The 19,257-nt window shown below is 42.0% G+C and overlaps 1 protein-coding gene across 1 annotated transcript in view; it reads left to right on the top strand.

The window, feature by feature from the left end:
* LOC130556548 (protein unc-80 homolog) overlaps nt 1-19,257 on the top strand; it is a 58,681-nt gene that overhangs the window by 7,087 nt on the left and 32,337 nt on the right. The window contains exons 11-32 of the mRNA XM_057337662.1: nt 2,628-2,759; nt 2,893-3,161; nt 3,531-3,842; nt 4,149-4,280; nt 4,437-4,584; nt 6,225-6,275; nt 6,726-6,874; nt 7,040-7,194; nt 8,352-8,560; nt 10,100-10,206; nt 10,479-10,626; nt 11,119-11,291; nt 11,646-11,858; nt 11,964-12,099; nt 12,238-12,371; nt 12,676-12,856; nt 12,954-13,166; nt 15,678-15,778; nt 15,864-16,064; nt 16,296-16,403; nt 17,234-17,372; nt 18,915-19,096. Of these exons, the coding sequence (XP_057193645.1) occupies nt 2,628-2,759; nt 2,893-3,161; nt 3,531-3,842; nt 4,149-4,280; nt 4,437-4,584; nt 6,225-6,275; nt 6,726-6,874; nt 7,040-7,194; nt 8,352-8,560; nt 10,100-10,206; nt 10,479-10,626; nt 11,119-11,291; nt 11,646-11,858; nt 11,964-12,099; nt 12,238-12,371; nt 12,676-12,856; nt 12,954-13,166; nt 15,678-15,778; nt 15,864-16,064; nt 16,296-16,403; nt 17,234-17,372; nt 18,915-19,096 (3,593 nt within the window). The remainder of the gene's footprint in view (nt 1-2,627; nt 2,760-2,892; nt 3,162-3,530; nt 3,843-4,148; nt 4,281-4,436; nt 4,585-6,224; nt 6,276-6,725; nt 6,875-7,039; nt 7,195-8,351; nt 8,561-10,099; nt 10,207-10,478; nt 10,627-11,118; nt 11,292-11,645; nt 11,859-11,963; nt 12,100-12,237; nt 12,372-12,675; nt 12,857-12,953; nt 13,167-15,677; nt 15,779-15,863; nt 16,065-16,295; nt 16,404-17,233; nt 17,373-18,914; nt 19,097-19,257) is intronic.

Genomic DNA, 19,257 nt, shown 5'->3' on the forward strand with positions numbered 1-19,257 from the left:
GGTGCTTTCGCAGGGGTACGCTCGGTCGGCCGCCGGTCATACCTGTTGGTATTGTGCAAGACACGGGCTGACACAGAGGTGCTCTGAGCCAATAAGCCCATAAAGGAGGCTACACCCCGGGTAAAGTGAGCTCAGCAAGTGGGCATGGGAGATCTTGTGATTGGTATGCCAATGTGATGGCATCCATGATCCAGTGCGCCAGTCTCTGTTTGGAGACAGCCCTCCCCTTCTGCTGCCCTCCAAAGCACACAAAGAGCTGCTCAGAGCTTCTGAAGCTCTCCGTGCGGTCCAAGTAGAAGCGCAAGGCATGTACTGGACACCGAATCATCAAGGTTGGGTCTTCCTCCCTAGGGGGGAGCGCCTGCTGGTTGAGGGATCTTTGGGCACGTAGCCAGGCCTAGACACTCATTGGACACAGAGAGTGCCTGCAGGTCCTGGCTTCCACGAGGGGATCAAATGGGGCCCTACGTAGGACCTCAAGGACCACAGCAAGGTCCTAAGTGGATACAGAGCAGAGCTGGTAGGCCACTCAGGTTCTCTTCATCCCTTTCAAGAGCCAGACATGGAGGTTCCACAGGTCTGGCCTCGGGTGGCACACCGTGCCCTTCCTTTGAGAAAGAAGGTCCTTCATCAAGGGAATCGGCCAGGGGAGAGTTGTCGTCAGAGCATTAGTTCTGAGAACCAAGTCTGGTTGGGCCAGTAGGGCGCACCTTGCAGTACATGATTGCTCCTCTTCCCTGACCTTGCACAGGACCTATTCAATGAGGCTCACTGGGGTCCCGCGGCCAGCCATGTGCTAAGGCCTCTGTGCCGAGGGGGGCCTCTGTCAGGGAGTACCAAAGCGGGCAATGGTTGGTGTCCATTGAGGCAAACAGGTCCACCTGTGCCTGCCGGAGCCACTCCCAAATGAGCTGAACAGCACAGGGATGGAGTCTGCCAAGAGAGCGCATCGGCTGTCTGGTTCAGGTCGCCCGGGATGTGTGTGGCACGCAAGGACTTTACCACCTGCTGACTCCAATGAGGAGAGGCTGGGTGAGTTGTGACATCTGCTGTGAGAGTATGCTACCTTGATGATTGATGTACGCTATGGCAGCTGTGCTGTCAGAGCGGACGAGCATGTGTTTGTCCTAAATGAGGGGCTGGAACCTCTTCAGGGCTAACCAAGCAGCCAACAACTCTAGGCAGTTGATGTGTGCCATTGCAGGCAGGGGCCCATCCACCAACCCGACACTGCATGCCCGTTGCACACAGAACCCCAGCCGTGCAGAGATGCATCCGTCGTCACCACGATGTGCCTCAAAACTTAACTGAGTGGAACCCCGGCTCGAAGGAAGGTCAGGTCTGACCAGGGGGCAGGAGTGCGACGGCACTGAGACGTGATGGTAATACACCTTGTGCCAGTGTGCCACGCCCTCCAAATAACCTGACCCTGAAGCCAGTGCTAAAGTGGTTATTTGCATCAACCCGAGTAGGATAACTCTTGCCGAGGATGCCATGTGTACCTGGAGCCTCTGGAAGAGTTTCAGGGGGACCGCTGGTTCCCGTGTGAAGAGCTTCAGACAGTTCAACACGCAAATGGGCATGCTCGTTGGTCATGCGTGCTGTCATGGAGACAAAGTCTAGTTCCACACTGAAATCAGAGATGCTCTTTGCCTGGGAGAGCTTGCTCTTATCCCAGTTGACCCGCAGGCCAAATCAATCTAGGTGCCGAAGCACAAGATCCCTGTGCGTACGCAACAGACAGCTCGTCTTCATCACTTACCCGCTGCGTGGAGCTGCTATAGGACGGTCCTGTGCCGCCCATCAGTGATGGGTTCGATGAGCTTGACAGGGCATGAATGATCCGTGGGGCTGGAGCTGGCGGATTAACATAACCCCCGCCGCCACGATGCAGTAGCCGCCGCTAGACGAGAAGCAGACTAGGTCGCGGCTGTGACCTTAAAGAAAACAGCATGCAGTGACCGCAACACCTTTACCTACATGTGTTCGCAGTGAGGACATGTCGGGTCAACGAACGCTGCCTCCGCATGCTGAAGACCCAGACATGAGATGCAGGTATGGTGCCCTTCACCATCCAGAATCTGCCTGTCACACCTAAGAGCACAGTGGCGTGGCACGCTGTGGTGAGATGGAAATAAGCTCTTTTAGACACCTGGCTACTACGGGAATGCCCAGGGGAACATCTCACGCTGAGGAAGGGACAAATCCGCTGACCGCGTAGTAAATCTAGAAGGTAATTCTCGAATAGAGCTGAGTAAAGGCTCAACATAAGAATGCCTTGCAGGTTCCGAAGAACAAAGCTGAATGAATGGGCACGCAATCTTCTTTTATACACGTATGTACGAGGCAGAGACTGGTATGCGGATGCCATTCATTGGCCTTTTGAAGTTACCAATCAGAGATGATAGATTCTGAAGTTCAAACCCCCATTCTGTCTCGACACAATGTCAAAAGACAGAGAGAAAGGGAGCTTATCTTTTGATCCAAAGGTTTTTAAGACCATTTCGGGTGCATTCCAGTCAAGTAAATCCTTATTTTAATAATTTGATAATACGTGAAAAACTGACTCCATATCATTATGGTAAAAATAACGTTCAGTTCATGTGTCATGCACTGTTACCTTGCAGGGAAGTTAACACGGCGTGGAAGCACAGACACTGCAGGAGATGGGGACAGTCTCGGAGCAAAACATTTTCACTCCCACCACAACCTCCCTGAACACTCTAACAGCCACAGTGAAAATACCATTAAAGAGGGCGGTAAGCAAATCCAAGTGACCTACCTATAATTTATAACAATGTTTGATTCATAAAATACAATATAATTGTAACCCTTTGTTAGTGACATGAACTGATAAACTTCTTTCTTTCCATCTACATATCTCCTCCCCAGTTCGTTCGCAGATCTCCACCATCACCATGGCTACATTTAACACCACTGTGGCTTCCTTCAATGTAGGCTACACTGATTTCTTCACGGAGCACATTAAGAAACTGTGTAATCCCATTCCCATCCCTGAGATGCCCTGTGAACCGCTGGCATGCTCCAATCTTCCACGCAGTCTGACGGACTCCTGCATCAACTACTCATCCCTGGAGGAACGAGACACCATTGAGGGCACCAACAACTTCATTCTGAAGAATGGCACGCTGGACCTCGCGGTAAGGGGTGGGGAATGGAACAGAGGTATCTGGATTAGTTACTGTCATAGAGTGACAGTCTTCCATCTAAATGTCTTTTATCACTGAGAAAGTTTTTGTATGTAAATGAGAAGTAACCCTTTCTTTTGAGTGGTGAAATACAAAGTTGACTATAACTTATCTTTCTTGCTGAAATATCCACCTCAAACAGGACAGACAACACATGATTTCATTGGGGTTCATTAAAAAATCTACGAAAAGCATAACTGTTGTGACCGTCTCATGACCTTGCTACCTGTATTTAACCCCTTTAAAAAAAAAAAAAAGATTTAGATCTTGAGCTATATTGTCATTCTATAACAATAGACCATTCTTGTGTTACATATTAAGGCTGTCCTACGGGCCCTGTATTCTGTACTCACCCATGACATCAGTTCACGGATTTGCGACGTGGCCCTGAACATCATTGAATGCCTGCTGCAGTTGGGTGTCGTGCCCAGCGTGGCTAAGAAAACCTCCAAACCTGAGGACAAGGAGCCAGAGCATCCAAAAGAGGGAGCCAGTCAGAGTGGAGCTCAGGGGGAGGCGGCCGGAATCTCTGTGGCAGCATCTAGTGGAGGTGGTGGTGGAGGTGATGGAGGCGGAGGAGGAGGTGGGGAGAGTCGCGGAGGTAGTAGAGATGATATAAAGAAGGACAACAAGGCAAGACAATAATTATAACTGTTATATAAAAGTAGTGTATAAATTGTGAGAGTGAACAATTTTAGCATTAAAGACGACGCTACTTACCAAAAAAAATTAATTTATATCATAATACTTATTTACCCTCATACCAGATGTGATTTCCTTTTTTTGGCTGAATGGAAGATTTTTATAAAAATATGCCATCACTTTATGTTTTTATATGGGACTCTCTAAAAGGAATTGTGTAGCACCCAAAAAAAGGTAAAAAGAATAAAAATATTCTCTTTCTGCATGCTAAATTTTCAATTCCTCAATAATCTACAGGATGGAGACACGTCCCTCTGCTCCCACAGACTGGCTCTCACCATGCTTATTAAGATTGTTAAATCGCTGGGTTGTGCGTATGGCTGTGGTGAAGGCCATCGTGGACTCTCTGGAGACCGTCTGCGAATGCAGGTCAATATAACAGTAAAAGTTTCATTAGCAATGCAAATTAAACCTAAGCACTGATCCCTGTCACACCGATGCTGCTTTGCTGACATACAATAGAATGTACAATTGATGTCATCATCCTATGTACTGTAGATGACTAGATGCTCTCCTATTTTTTAGGCTCAGAACTGCTTGACTGCTCTTTACAAACTGGATAAAGTGCAGTTCCGGCAAACCATGAAAGAATACGTTAACAAGGACTCGCTCAACAACATTGTGGATTTCCTGCATGCTCTACTCGGCTTCTGCATGGAGCCGATCACTGACAGTAAGAGGGCTGCACTTCCTAAGTGCACGTCTTCAACATGCCCAGACACATTTACCAACTTGATCCCTTTTCACATGTCTCTAGAGACACACCATTAGCCCTAATTTCTTGCTTGAGACATACTGATATATTCTTTCTTTTAGAAATAGGTTTGTGAATAATTGAAAGATTTTAATTAAAAATTGTACAGTTAAATATTTACATGTATTTGGAAATGTAGGATTTGTAAAACACTTAAATATTAGCATTGGTTAAGAGTCCGAATGCTTATTTAGCGTTTTGTTATTTTGATTAGTAAGAATAGTCATGATTTAGAGGTTATAGTTGTGAATAGCTTGGCTTATGAACACTTTAAATCATATCGTCGCACTGTGCCATACCACTTCTTAAAGGAACAGTTCACCCAAAAATTAACATCAAAAATCATCATTAACTCACCATCTAGTTCCAAATTTGTATAAATTTCTTTGTTCTGTTGAACACAGAGAAAGATAATTGGACAAATGCTTGTAACCAAACAGTTCTTGGACCCCATTGACTACCATGGTAGGACAAATTACAATGTAATTAAAGTGCCCCAGAAAATATACCTTATTTTGTGTTCAACTGAACAAAGAAATTTATAAAGCAAAATTTTCCACTGTGGTAGTCAATGGTGGCCGAGAACTGTTTGGTTACAAGCATTCTTCCAAATATCTTTCTCTGTGTTCATCAGAACAAAGACATTTATACAGATTTGGAACAACTCGAGGGTGAGTAAATGATGACAGAATTTTTTTGGGGTGAACTATCCCTTTAAATGCAAAATAAGTTAGCCATGGCCAATCAGAATAGATTGTATTGCCTAATACAGGAAGCGGAATCATATTTTGCTCTTTCAGCCCTGACCCTTAACGCTTTAGAAGATAAACATGGTTTACAGATTAAATCTGAATGATTTCAAATGTCCTAAGTATGTCAGTATGGCAAAACTGGACTTGAAATAGTTTTGATATAAATTGCGGTTTAATTGATATAATGCGTTTTTTTTAATGGCCAATTCACACAGAACCAACAAATGCCAACAAACACATTCAGTCTAAATTGTAATTGTTAGTGTTTGTTGTATCAAGGTTAAGCTGACCTTAACAATAAGAAAGGTTTGTATTTAATTTAAAGGCCATCTGCTGTGAAATATCAAGGTCAAAAAGATGCATACAGTACATATCGTCCTTACATTTTATATCTGTCATTTCTGTACTCACTCCCTGTCCTCTGGCTTCACGTCTGCCTGTAGTATGACTTTCTTTCTGTTCAACTCCACTGTTTGAACCCCAACCCTCTATCACTCCATCACTCATCATTTCAGCAGACTTGCCAAACATCATATTGACGGTGTCAACACTTCCTGTTTGCATTTTCAATTTTCTGGACTCAAACTAAACTAAACAAGCTGAGTTACCTTGATTTCTGGCAAGTTAGTGAACATGAGTGAATATTCTGAAATTGATGTCCCCGAGTTTTGTTCGGATTGTCTTTTTCTTTTGTGGGTGTGCGTCTGTGCGTGGTTGTGTTTCTGAGTGGGTTGGTGTTTCCTGACTTGGAAGTACATGTCTGTGCTGGCCTGACACCAATGTTGCCCACCATCTTTTCTCTTGCAGAATACGGCAGTGCAGGTGAGAGGTCCAGGAGGGCGAATAAAAGAAACATCGGTAGATACACAATATCTAAATTTACTGCCAAAACTAGGCATTATACCCATTCCTGCACCCCTCACAGTGTCCAGGGTGATGTTTCTTCACCTGTAGTATAGCCCAACATTGCATAGACCTTGTAGAATGACAAATCTCTAACCCGGCTTTGTAGATCCAGCTAAACAAATTCCCACAATAATGTGAAATCAGAGCATGACCTGCTTGGTAGGTCTAGAACTTTCTCACAGGCTACAGCCACTTGCATGTATGCAAACCTTCAAAACTCATAATCTCTTTTAGGTCTTCCTATCATATGTGCTATTGATTTCCCCCCTTTCATCTTGTAAACATCAAAGCTTCCTTCGTCATTTATTGGTTACCACATACATGGCTTTGCATCGGTGATTTTGTCCAGCCACCACTTTCAGGTTGTGGTTTTTAGCTGAAATGTTATGTTTGTCTTTGCAGATAAGGCTGGTTTTGGGAACAACTTCACCACAGGAGGGGATAAATCTCTGGCCCAGAATATGGAGACTGTGGTGGTGGGCTGTATGTTCAAGTCTCTCATCACCAGATGCGCGTCCACTACGCATGAGCTTCACAGTTCTGAGAATTTGGTGAGAGGACTTGCTCTATCTCATGAAGAAATGAAATGTTCTTTTCGGCCTCACTTGTTTCCATAAGAGTTTATAAAAACGTTTTTCGTTTCTGTTTTCCATGTTTTTCTTGTCACACTTTCACACTTCAACACTTCTCCTCACATCTAAACTCATATAATTCAGGGTCTGTATTGCGACATACGTCAACTGGTTCAGTTCATAAAGGAGTCTCATGGAAATGTTTTCCGTCGCGTTGCACTCAGCGCCCTCTTGGACAGCGCTGAAAAACTCAACACCACTAAAAAACCAGAGGACGAGGCCAAGGCTTCAGGAAAAAAGTACACACATTCACTCACACTTTCACAAAACAGTCAACACGTCGACTAAAAAATAGACTTCTGTTCACCCTCATTTTGAGTTACTCACAGTCATGTTGTTCCAAACTTGTATTATTAAAGGGATAGTTAAAGGGATCATTTACTCACCCTCGAGTTGTTACAAATCTGTATAAATTTCTTTGTTCTGATGAACACAGAGATAGATAAGAATGCTTGTAACCAAACAGTTCTTGGCTACCATTGACTAGGAAAAATGACGATGGTAGTCAATAGTCCCTCAGAATTTTCATTTTCGGGTGAACTGTTCCTTTAACTCACATGAAACACTGAAGATGTTAGACTGAATGTTAGTGTATGACAGGTCAGTCACCATTTGAATGAGCTGCTACAAATTCAAGTCTTAAGCTGCGTCTGAATTCGCTCACTAGCTCTATACCCTATAAAGCGAATGCTAAATAGTCCAATTTATATGGGGAAGAAGTGAATAAAAATGAGTGTACGATTTCGGACACTGACGTAATATAACTTGCGTCTGACAGTACTGTCGCGGACATTCGTCATAACGCTTGTATTACACATGTGTGGCTTTATAGATTGTTTAATAAAATAGTCACAATTTGTCACATTTTTGTATTAGTGTTTAATAAAGAGAACAAAACAACTGTTTGCCACATTTATTTTTTTGCATTTATTGCGTTTAATAAAATTATTTAATATATTTAAAATAAAGCACCACTGTCTATAACATTCATTTAATCTGTTTATTCTCAAAAAGTAGAAAATAACTGTCAACAAGAACAACTCTCCACCAGATGATTCCAATCAGACGGTTGATTCGCACTGTATCATGGGAAATAGTGAGTGAACAAGTATACATCGCATATCACTCAAAATCAGAATGCATTGTGGGTAAAAAGTAGTGAATGAATGTAGGGAATGAGTTGTTCACTCAGAATTCGGAAAACACTACAAAATGGCAGACACCTGATAAAGTGCACTATGTAGGAGATAGCGGGCGAATTCAGACACAGCTTTACAATTTCGGACATCATGAGGGCGAATAAAGGCAGACAGAATTTTCTTTTTTGGCCAAACTATCCCAATATAAAGCGTCTATATGCACAGATTAAATGTGTGTGTCTGTATCTTGGTTGCAGCGAAGAGCAGATCCCAGGTGCACTTTTAGGACGGAAAGATTTTTGGAGAAAGATGTTCAAGTCTCAGAGTGCTGCCAGTGATACCAGTAGCCAATCAGAACAGGACACATCAGAGTGCACCACTGCCCACTCCGGTACCACCACAGACCGACGTTCACGATCTCGCTCGAGACGGATCTCACTGCGCAAGAAGCTGAAACTGCCCATAGGTATGTTTATAGAATTATTCTGGACCGTATGATGATAAAACAAGATTACAATTTTAAATGACATTGTTGCAGAGGAGGATTAAAGCCAAGAACACCACCAACAAAAAAAGAATACATAGAGATTATTGTTAAAACAGAGAGATAGAGACCAGTGACATGCACATTCATAACACAATTTCATTTATTATAAATTAAGTATACAAATTAAATTAAATATAATTTGTTATCGAAATATACTTTGTAAACCCAACACTGTGACATTTGGTAAATTATATACGTCACATACTTGCTGTCACGTCTCTAGCAAAAAATTTAATTTACTCAAAATGGATTTCTATAAAAATTCACTTGTTGTTCTAAACTGGAAAAAAATTCTCAATATATTTTTTCAGATGTCTTGACTGATATACCAATACCACACACCAATGGTTTGATATGTTTACTTTGTATACTTTTTTGACTGCAGATTTTCACACAATTGTTAGTATATTTAACAACAGTCTGATCTCTGGATTATTTGGCAAATATTTGTTGTACCTTTATTGTGGTTTATTTTTTGTATGCTTTGTAGACCCTATATAGGGGGTTTTTCCTCTATCTGTCATCTCAGTTCTTTAAAAATTAGGAACTTTCTGCTGTAGTCTCTTTAAATTTCTTCATTTTATTTCACGTTTATTAAGGGGCTGCCAGACACTATTTAATACAGATGCTATTTTATTTTGTTTATTTGAAGGAAATCATAGCTAAGTGAGATTAAAACTCATGACTTTATGAGGCAAGAAATTCATTACAACTCATACAATACAACTCATGGTCAAGTAGGTGGCTGAAATCGCCAGTTGTTCCATTTTCTTTTTTTCTGAATTTTACCACAATAACAATCATATCAATCTATTAGAATGAAGGAGTTTACTAAAACTAAACAGAAACGTTTTTAGCAATTTTAAGTAAACACAATGTCCACACACAGAGAAAAGAATAGCAAAATTAAATATATGAAATATTTCATTTGATCTATGTATGTGAAATAATTATTATAACTTTTTTTAAGAATAAACCAATAGGTTGTCTTATTTTGAACAACTCGTGCTTTTTTCTGGTGTATCGGTAAGCAAAATGTATGAAAGGTCATCTGCATCTCTTTTCTTTCCTTTTTGTCACCAGCATGCCGTAGGAAAGTTCACCATCCATTCACTCTCTCCATGTTACGTATGTGTGTGTGTTTTGTACATGTACATGAATTTTACTTGTGTCATGAAAAATCAAAGCATTAGTTTGAAAATGATATGCATTCAAACCATGTTTTGTTCTTTTAAGGCCATTGTATGCTTTTATTGAGAGTGTATGCACTGTGTTTGTGTATATGCTGTATGAACCAAGACACCAGCATGAAATCTTCCCTTCTGCATTTCTGTCCCTTTTGGCTTTTTTGCGCTTTCATTTAAAAAGGTATCCAAGCGCAAACCCGAACAGGCCTCGGAGTTGCCATCATGTTCATTTGAAAGTTCTCTTCATCTAACCATTGAATCTGTGCTTCAGGTAACTGGCTGAAGCGCTCGTCTCTTTCTGGCCTGGCTGATGGGGTGGAGGACCTGCTGGACATCAGCTCTGTAGACAGGCTGTCCTTTATCAGACAGAGCTCGAAGGTGAGAATGATGTCTGTCTTGACTCAGAACTAGCCAAGAACCACTAGAATGACCAAAACACATTAAATGCTAATCAAAGGCAAAACTAAAGTGGTCTCTTTTTGACCATAATATGCTGGTGTTAAAAAGTAATTCATGGCACAGCTCTTCCTGAAGAAAAACAACAAACAAAATGAAAACGACAACAAAAATGACCCACTGTAATTATAGTACTTTACAAAACCCCTTTTCAAATGTGTTGTTTGCAAGCTCAATATACAATTTAATCTCAGGTCAAGTTCACCAGTGCCGTGAAGCTGTCGGAGGGTAGCGCCATTGAGTACGGGCGAGAGGAAGAGGAGAATTTCTTCAAGCGGCTTGGTAAATGGAGGTCTGGTCGGAGGAACCCTTCCAAGCTTCACCACACAGAGGAAAAAGATGGTAGAACCCTCGGGTGTCCTTTCAAACCCCCCGACCGCAATACGCTCTTTGTGTTTGTGTGTGTGCCCGTCCGTGACGTGTCCTGTGCTTCTGGTACACTCACTCTCCTCTACCATCTTCCATGCCAGCTCTCTGTGTGTTTGCTCATCTCTGTGGGAAGTTTCCACTGGAAGAGGGACTGTGGTTCTCTGACCTATGACCTGGCACCATGAGCCCACCTCAGCTTTGTCAGAGTTGTCGTGAACCTTCAGCTCTCCAAGTTAAACGTTCAAAATGTGACCTGTTTAGATATTTGTGGTTCAAAAGTACTGCTTTAATTTGCGATAAATCGTGTATTAATATCTTTCAAAATGATTTACACAAACAGATTTGCATGTTCATTCAATGTCACCAGATACATACTCACCAGCTAGCTGTTAAAACTGTCTAGCTGTGTCACACGGTAGACTTTTACTGACACAAATCCATATCCCCCACCGCCCATTCAACCAGGTTGCCATGGATTCCAGGAGCGCTTGGCAGCCAGTCAGGAGGCCATTAAGAATAAGAACATCGTGAATCTGGGTGCGATCCGACAGGGAATGAAGAGGTTTCAGTTCCTGTTGAACTGCTGTGAGCCGGGAACTATACCAGATGCTTCAATTTTAGCTGCTGCATTGGACCTGGTTAGCCCTTTTTTCTTTTTTTTTATGTGGAACACAAAAGAAGATATTTTGAGGAAAGCTGGTAACCAAACAACATTGGCCCCCATTAAATTCCATTACAAATCCACTGAGACATTTATCAAAATATCTTCTTTTGTGTTCCACAGAAGAAAGAGCCATATACAGGTTTTGAACAGCATGAGGTTGAAGGGTGACAGAAATTGTATTTTTGGGTGGACCATCCCTTTAAATTAAAATAAGTGACTTTTGTCTTAAACATTCAAAACCTGCAAAGCTTAAACTTATTCACATTTATCTTAATTTGTCTTTTACAGTTTTTTTTCAATGCCTGTACTTTATTCCTATAAATGCCAGGAAGCCCCTGTGGTGGCAAGAGCCTCGCTTTTCCTGGAGTGTGCCCGTTTCGTGCATCGCTGTAACCGTGGCAACTGGCCCGAGTGGATGAAAGGTCACCATGTGAACATCACTAAAAGAGGGTTGTCCAGAGGGCGATCACCTGTGGCAGGAAATAAAAGGAACACCAAGCTCCAGTGGAACGCTGCCAAACATTTTTACCAGTGGGGGGATGTGAGTCACACACATGCTGATACACATGTAGATTTGGTCTTCCCTGCATTTTTAATAATTCATTCTTGAATTTACCTGTGTTTGACCATATTTATCCTCCTAAAGGCAATAGGCACTCGTCTGAGTGAAATTTGCCACTCTGACAGTGAGAGTCCAGCCAACATCATGGGTTTTATCTACGATGAAGAAAGCAAGAGGCGAGCGAGGAAGGAGGACGAGGAAGAGGATTATCTAGATGATAGTAAGAGTGGACATAACATAGATGAACACCCAAAGGGCTTGTCAAAAATTTACATTTCATTTAGACAGCTCTTCCTAAGTGGACGTTTCTCAGACCAGTGTAACCAAAGGTCTGGCTATTATTCTGATGTTTTGACAGACACAGTCAACCCCACAAAGTGTGGCTGTCCCTTCGCTTTGAAGATGGCTGCTTGTCAGTTACTTTTGGAGATCACCACTTTCCTGCGAGAGACCTTTCCCTGTCTCCCGAGACCTCGAACTGAGCCCCTAGTGGTCAGTATCAGTACTGCCTCATTTAGCCTTCCTTTACAGCTGATTCATTAAAGGCATAGTTCAATTTTTTTACCCTCACGTTGGTTAAAACTTGTATATGATTCTTTATTCTGTGGAACACAGAAGATATTTTGAGAAATGTCTCTGTGGTTTTGTGTCCATACAACAGAAGACGAGGGGCCATTGTTGTTTGGCTACCAACGTTCTTTAAAATATCTTTTTTGTGTTTAAGTTACATGAACGTGTGACTGAACCCACAGTGTAAAAGCATTAATGTACCAGACTGGTCTCTTGGCTTCTGTAGGATTTAGAAAGCTGTCGTTTGCGTCTGGATCCTGAGCTAGGCCGTCACCGCTACGAGAGGAAGATCAGCTTTGCAGGAATCTTGGATGATGAAGATGGACACGATTCTTTGAACAGCAGCAGTCACACTCTCAAGTCTGACACTGGCTGTGAGGAGAAGAAATCCTCACAAGAGCCTCTGGGTAAAACCGAATGAAAATAATCACTTTTATGTGCTTGTTTTTTCAAGCCTAATCATCTTTTTTGGGGGGTCCTGTCTTTTCTTTCTTTTCTCTTCAGCTCCGATTAGGAAGATTCGTATTGGTGGCTCTCGGCTGCTACAGATTAAAGGTGCAAGGAGTTTCCGGGTGAAGAAAGGAGGCTCACTGTCATCCATCCGCCGTGCCGGCAGTCTGAAAAGCACTAAGATGTCCAGACAAGACTCTGAATCTGAAAATGACGTTGAGTCAGAACGGCTGCTCTCTCAGAGTAGAGACACTGTCACTGATATAGGTCAGATAAACCTAATTCAACTCTACATTCATTTATTATAGCACTTCTTATCTGAGGGCTTTAATGTTATGTTTGTAAATGTAATGTGCATTATAAAATGAATTGTTCCACTATGACCTTTTTATCAAACTACTATCTGTTATGGAACTGACATGAAACAGAACTCAAATGCAGACAGCTCTCGACAAAAACACTTTATTAGACATGAAGACAAAACATAACTCAAAACCCTCGAGGGGTAAAACAAGAACAAGATGACAAAACAACTAACTAAACTTGACTTCAATAAAACTTAACTTAGGTAGACCGGGGAAACAGGGTTGAGGTAGACAAACGATCAAGCACAGGACAGCAAACACAACGGCACTAAATAAGAGAGGAACAAAAGAGGCAAAACAAGGACAACAGGTGAAGGGCATGAACTGATAACGGGATAATGAATAAGGAAACAAGGGGGCGGGGCTAAGACGCAAGACAGGAGAGCACATGGCACAAAGAATCAAACAATGGCCATGTGCTTCCAAACACAAGACATGTTCATGATCCTGTCACTCCAAACTAGAAACACAACCACAAGAAGGGCAGGATCATCACACTATCACTCTGCAACGCCCATAGCTTTATTTGTTGCTTTCTGTTTACATAGCATAATTTATAGTTAATAATTCTACCCAAAAATTAAAATTATATTAATATCACTCAAAATTAAAACTTTTACATGTCTATCTGTCCCTAGGGGGCATTTACACATCACCACTTTCAACCATAGACTGTAAAAAATATGGACGGCGTGACCTCATTCACTCCCATTGTAGAAAAATGAAGCCAAAATGTCGAGTTATGGCCGCTGACATATTGCGCTAGTGACGTCATTTGGAGCCAGAGTCTGCGCAGTAGTGAACGTGATGTTGAGCCGCGGTATCAAGGTCCCACCCATATTCCGAAATTACTCCATTGTAAATGAAGAAATCATGCTACCACGCCCATTTTTATAACATCTTAGGCCCCAGATCCACCGAGGCGCTTTTAGGCCCGATTCACATTTCGCGTCTGTTCCGCGCGCATATTCGTTATTTTAAATGCGCGGAAATAGGTGGCGACGCGGTCCCGACGCGCATGCGGTGCGACGCGCTCTTTTTTTCAGGAGCGTCGGCACCGCATCGAGATGAAAAAATCTCAACTTTTCAGAAAGGCGAAAGGGCACTGCAGGTCATGTGACAAGAACCAACCAGCCAATATAGACAAGATCAATGAAAATGGAGACACAGATGATCACAGCATAACTAAATCTAGTAGCAGAGTTATTGCAAGGTATTTTCAGTGCATATAATCCATACAGTATATCCTTTGTTTATACCAACTCGTCTCAACGGCTATCGTGGCCCATGGTTGCTTAGCGACGACAGATGCCAGGAGAGCGCAAAGTCAATATAGACAAGATCAATGAAAATGGAGACACAGATGATCACAGCATAACTAAATCTAGTAGCAGAGTTATTGCAAGGTATTTTCAGTGCATATAATCCATANAAAAACTTCAGGCTGTCTGGCCGAAACGCGTTGCGGGCGCTTGAATATGAAGTAATTTCAGTAGCAAAACTTGAGAGCATGTAGATTTTAATGTTGTGAACTTGTAAAGTAAGTAAGTATTTGTACCTGTACACTAAAATGTACACTCACAGCCCCAATGTGAAAAGCTTGTCAAATAAAAAACTGAAGTTGAATGTTGAGATTTGCACTCGTGGACAAAACTCACAAATCTGTCTTCTGATTTGAAGTTGCAGAAAAATAGTCACAAACGTGTAAACTCCATTTACAAAACACTTGGCAGATACAAATGCATAGCACATATTTACACGTTTTCCTAGATTCAGATTTGAATTGCAACCACAAATAGGCATCTACAACCTTCAAACCTGTCACTGCAGTTTCAAATCTTCCCGCCTTGACTTTTGCTACTGACTGTCGCGATAAACCCGTCTGCAAAACTAACTTGTGCACTTGAAAGCTCAGAGGCGAGAGAAAGAACGGCATTTGATGACGTCACGCGGCTGAGCCACACCGCCCTTTTTAAGAATCATAATGTAGTTTAGATACTTTAGGGCTAGGGTGAGGGTTAGGGTAAGGGTTTCGAAAAGGCCTGTCCTTATTGCAGATGTATTCGTAGGAGTTTTCTCTTCAGACGCAAACTTTATGGGAGAAGAGAATTTAAATGAATCACGCAACGCGATTTACTAAGGTTTGCGCTCGTCATTGTACTGGTATTAGAGGCTTTATGTAACGCCCAACAAAAGCATGTCCTAAACCCTGCACTAATTTGCGCTGCTCTTAGTAGATTGCGTTGGTCATTATGGGAATGAGATATTGCGCCTGTGTTTTTTAATATGTGCCTTGTTAGTAAATGACTCACAGAAATTTCCACCCCCATCTGCGCTTTTTTTTTATTGCGCTCTCACGCTATTTTGCCCTGTTTCGTAAATCTGGCATTTACAGTACTTTTCACATGTTTAGGGAGCCCTTGGAGTGCTAGCGAGCCAAGCATTGAACCTGAGGGCACTGGCAGCACAGGGGGTGTTGAAGACAACTACCATCGTAACATGTCATGGTTGCATGTAAGTGGCAGTTCTATGACTCTTTCATCTAAATCAAACGTATTAAACAGTTTTGTTTAACACACTCCTCTTTTGCAACTTCCAGATCATGATTCTGCTGTGCAACCAGCAGAGTTTCATCTGCACTCATGTGGATTACTGTCACCCTCGTTGCTATCAGCGCCACAGCCGTTCCTGTGCTCGGCTCGTTCGCGCTATCAAACTTCTGTACGGTGAGACAGTAGACAGCCTGAAAGAGAGCGGCGCCACTAGCAGCATCAGCGGCCGGGCTAAGAAGAGCAAAGAGGTGCTTCAGTATTATTCAATGGTTATGTGGTGTTTCGACTAAAACTATGATCCCCATGACCCTTATTTTACTGTAAAATTATTAACAAGGGGCCCATGTAACTTTTCTCTATCCACCAAGGGGTCTTGAATAAGTCCCCTGAACTAAAGGGACCCCCTAACTGTACACCTTCTAGCTGAACCCTGGTGTATAACACAATAATTAAATTGCTTATTTTTTTCTAATCTTTAGTGTTCAGACAAATCATGCCTTCGGACCCCGTCCATGAAAAGACGGCCCACCCCCAGCAATGCTGAGGGGAAAAAAGACACTGGCATGCTGAAGTACATCCGTAACCAGGTGAGGCTGACCTCACAAAAGGTCAACTTTTTATTTCTGTTCTTTTTTTACAGAATTCCTAACCCTACCCATGAAAACAGTTGTTAGGTTTACATGCTGCTTATTGGAAGACACCATGTGAACAGGGAGAACTTAAAGGGGTAGTTCACCCAAAAATTTAAACTCTGTCATCGTTTTGTCACCTTCTTGTCATTTCAAACCTGTATGACTTTCTTCCGCAGAACACAGAAGAAGATATTTTTAAGAACATTGTTAAAACGAACAGCGACGGCACCCATTCACTGCATTTGTTTTGCGTCCAGTTGAAGTCAATAGGTAACGCCGTTGTTGGGTTACCAACTTTCCTCAAAATATCTTGTTTTGTGTTCTGCGGGAGAAAGAAAGTCATACAGGTTTGAAATGACAAAGGCGTGAGTAAAAAAAGAATTTTCATCTTTTTTGGTAAGAACACAAAGTTTGAGGGTTAGTTAATCCAAATATTAAGTCATTCATAATTTACACACACTCATTCCAAACCGGTATGACTTTTTGTTTTGCAGAAAACAAAATAAATTTTGAAGAATGTTCCGAAAATATGAAGAGCTCAGATGCAAAAATCCTCTAAATCCGTCGGACGACTTTTCGTTTAAAAGTGCATTTTTCACCAGGCTCCTACATTTACTTTCAGCAATACCAGATATTTCAGATCAAGCAGAGTGTGGTAGCAGAGGTGGCTTTTAAAGGGTTTAGCATCTGAACTCTTCATATCTTCTTTTGTGTCCCACAGATGAAAGAGTCATGCAGGTTTTATTTTTGGGTGAACTATTCTTTAAGCATGCTATATTTTCTAGGTGATGAGCCTGTCTCCAGCCCCTCTCTCCTTGCTCATAAAAGCGGCCCCTATCCTGACTGAAGACATGTATGGAGACATTCTGCCGGCAGCCTGGGAACTGCTGCTGAGTGTGGATGAGCATATGGCTGCAGCTGCAGGTTTGTCTGGGTCATTTATTCCTGCTTGTCTGGGGAGTCTAGTGAACGTGTCATTAATTAGTTTGGCCTTTGAAATGTGTTTCATTATTTCTGCTAAGCCACACATTTTAGCGCCAGCTTGTGAAACCTATATTTCATGATATAATGCTATGACAACAGTGGCTCTGTTCCAAATCCTAGCCAGCATTTTATGGGATATTTAACCAAAAATAAAAAAATATATATATTATTATTTACCCAACCCTATGTCATTCCAAGCCTGTATGACCTTTCTGGAGAACACAAAAGAAGCTATTTTGAAGAACATTGGTAGTAACCAGATAACATTTCCACCCCCTATAAGCTTCCACTTTACAGCAATAAACATTTTTCAATGAGAAGAAATGTGAGTTCTGAAGTGACATGAGGATGAACGATTACACATTTTTAGTGGCACATCCAAAACTCTTTTCCAGATACAGTAGTAAGCAAAACAAACATGCATCCTTATAAGAAAACTCAGACAAAAATCTCATAGAATGTATTGCATTAAAAAGTTCATAACTAGGGATTTTTAAGGTCCTACTTTGGTTTATGGAGTGTCCAACAACAAGTTTATGTACAGAGAAAGTGTAAAAACACTATTATTTCATAATAATAGGCAGTTATTCTTACCTTACTTCTTGACTGACTCTCAAATGATTCGTTGCGCGATTCATCTGTCTAATCCCCTCCTTTCCGCTAGCCTAGTCTGATGTGATTGGTCAGATGGTCTAGTCTGCTGTGATTGGTCTACCGCGAATGAGGCTCACGAGCTACAGTGTTTGGGGGAGAAGTGTGAAGTTTTCGCGGGCAGTCCTAGCAAAACTTAGGCTGGGTGTGACATTCCCATCGGTCCCTAGTTTGTTTTCTCCGTTTTTGCCCCAGGATGTTCTTTCCCCACGCTCCCTCACTGACATTTGCACCTGTTCATCATCATTGACTGTTTTCTCCTGTTCCTCATCTAGCTCATCCCCTTCACCTGTTTAGCCCTTGTTATCGGTTTTATTTAAGTTCTTTCCTTAGTTCAGTTCTTTGTCAAGTATTAATGTAATGTATCGTACCGTGTTCTGTGGAAGTATTTGGCTCTCTGTGTTTTTCGTCCTCCGTGGACGTATTTGGATTACCCTGTTATTTGTTCCGTGTTATTAGGGTTTTTTTGCTTACCTCCTGTTCCTCTTTGATTTGTCATCAGTGAACTGTTACACTGGGACTTTATGTAGCGACGTAAATCTGCAGCAGTTCGCGAATCGGACTAGGGACGACTCGTTTGCGTGATTCGGAGTCGACTCCCTTTTTTCCAAGCCAATAACTTTGTTGTTCATTCACCTTCGGATTTACAACTTGGCAGACTGCTTACTTTCAAACACGGCAACATTACACACTGCATGAAATGTCATTTTCATGTTCTCATGTTATGTACTCTTTAAGCTGTTAACAGAGGTTAAATTTCATTCAAAACTAACATGAGTTCTCTTTCTCCACATACATCATCGTCACGTTAACACAAACATATGCACACAGGTGCCATGTTCCTACTGTGTGCCGTGAAGGTGCCGGATGGAGTGACCGAGATGATGATGGCTGAGTTTCAACACCAGGAAGCAGGTCAGAGGATCAACTCCATTCTAAAATTCTACACTGTCTGGAGGTTTCGATACCAGGTGTGGCCCCGTATGGAGGAGGGAGCTCAACAAATCTTCAAGGTACTACTTATTTTATACTTAGTTTACATGCTGGCATACCGGACGCAGGCAGCATGTTGCGATGCATCAAACCCAAGTAAACAAATGTTTTCACATAGTAATCAAATGCTGCAGATAAGCTACAACATTTTCATTTAAGCTGTTGCAGCGTGTCATCTTTG

This window comes from Triplophysa rosa, linkage group LG7 (genome assembly GCF_024868665.1).
Source record: "Triplophysa rosa linkage group LG7, Trosa_1v2, whole genome shotgun sequence".
Classification (NCBI taxonomy): Eukaryota; Metazoa; Chordata; class Actinopteri; order Cypriniformes; family Nemacheilidae; genus Triplophysa; species Triplophysa rosa.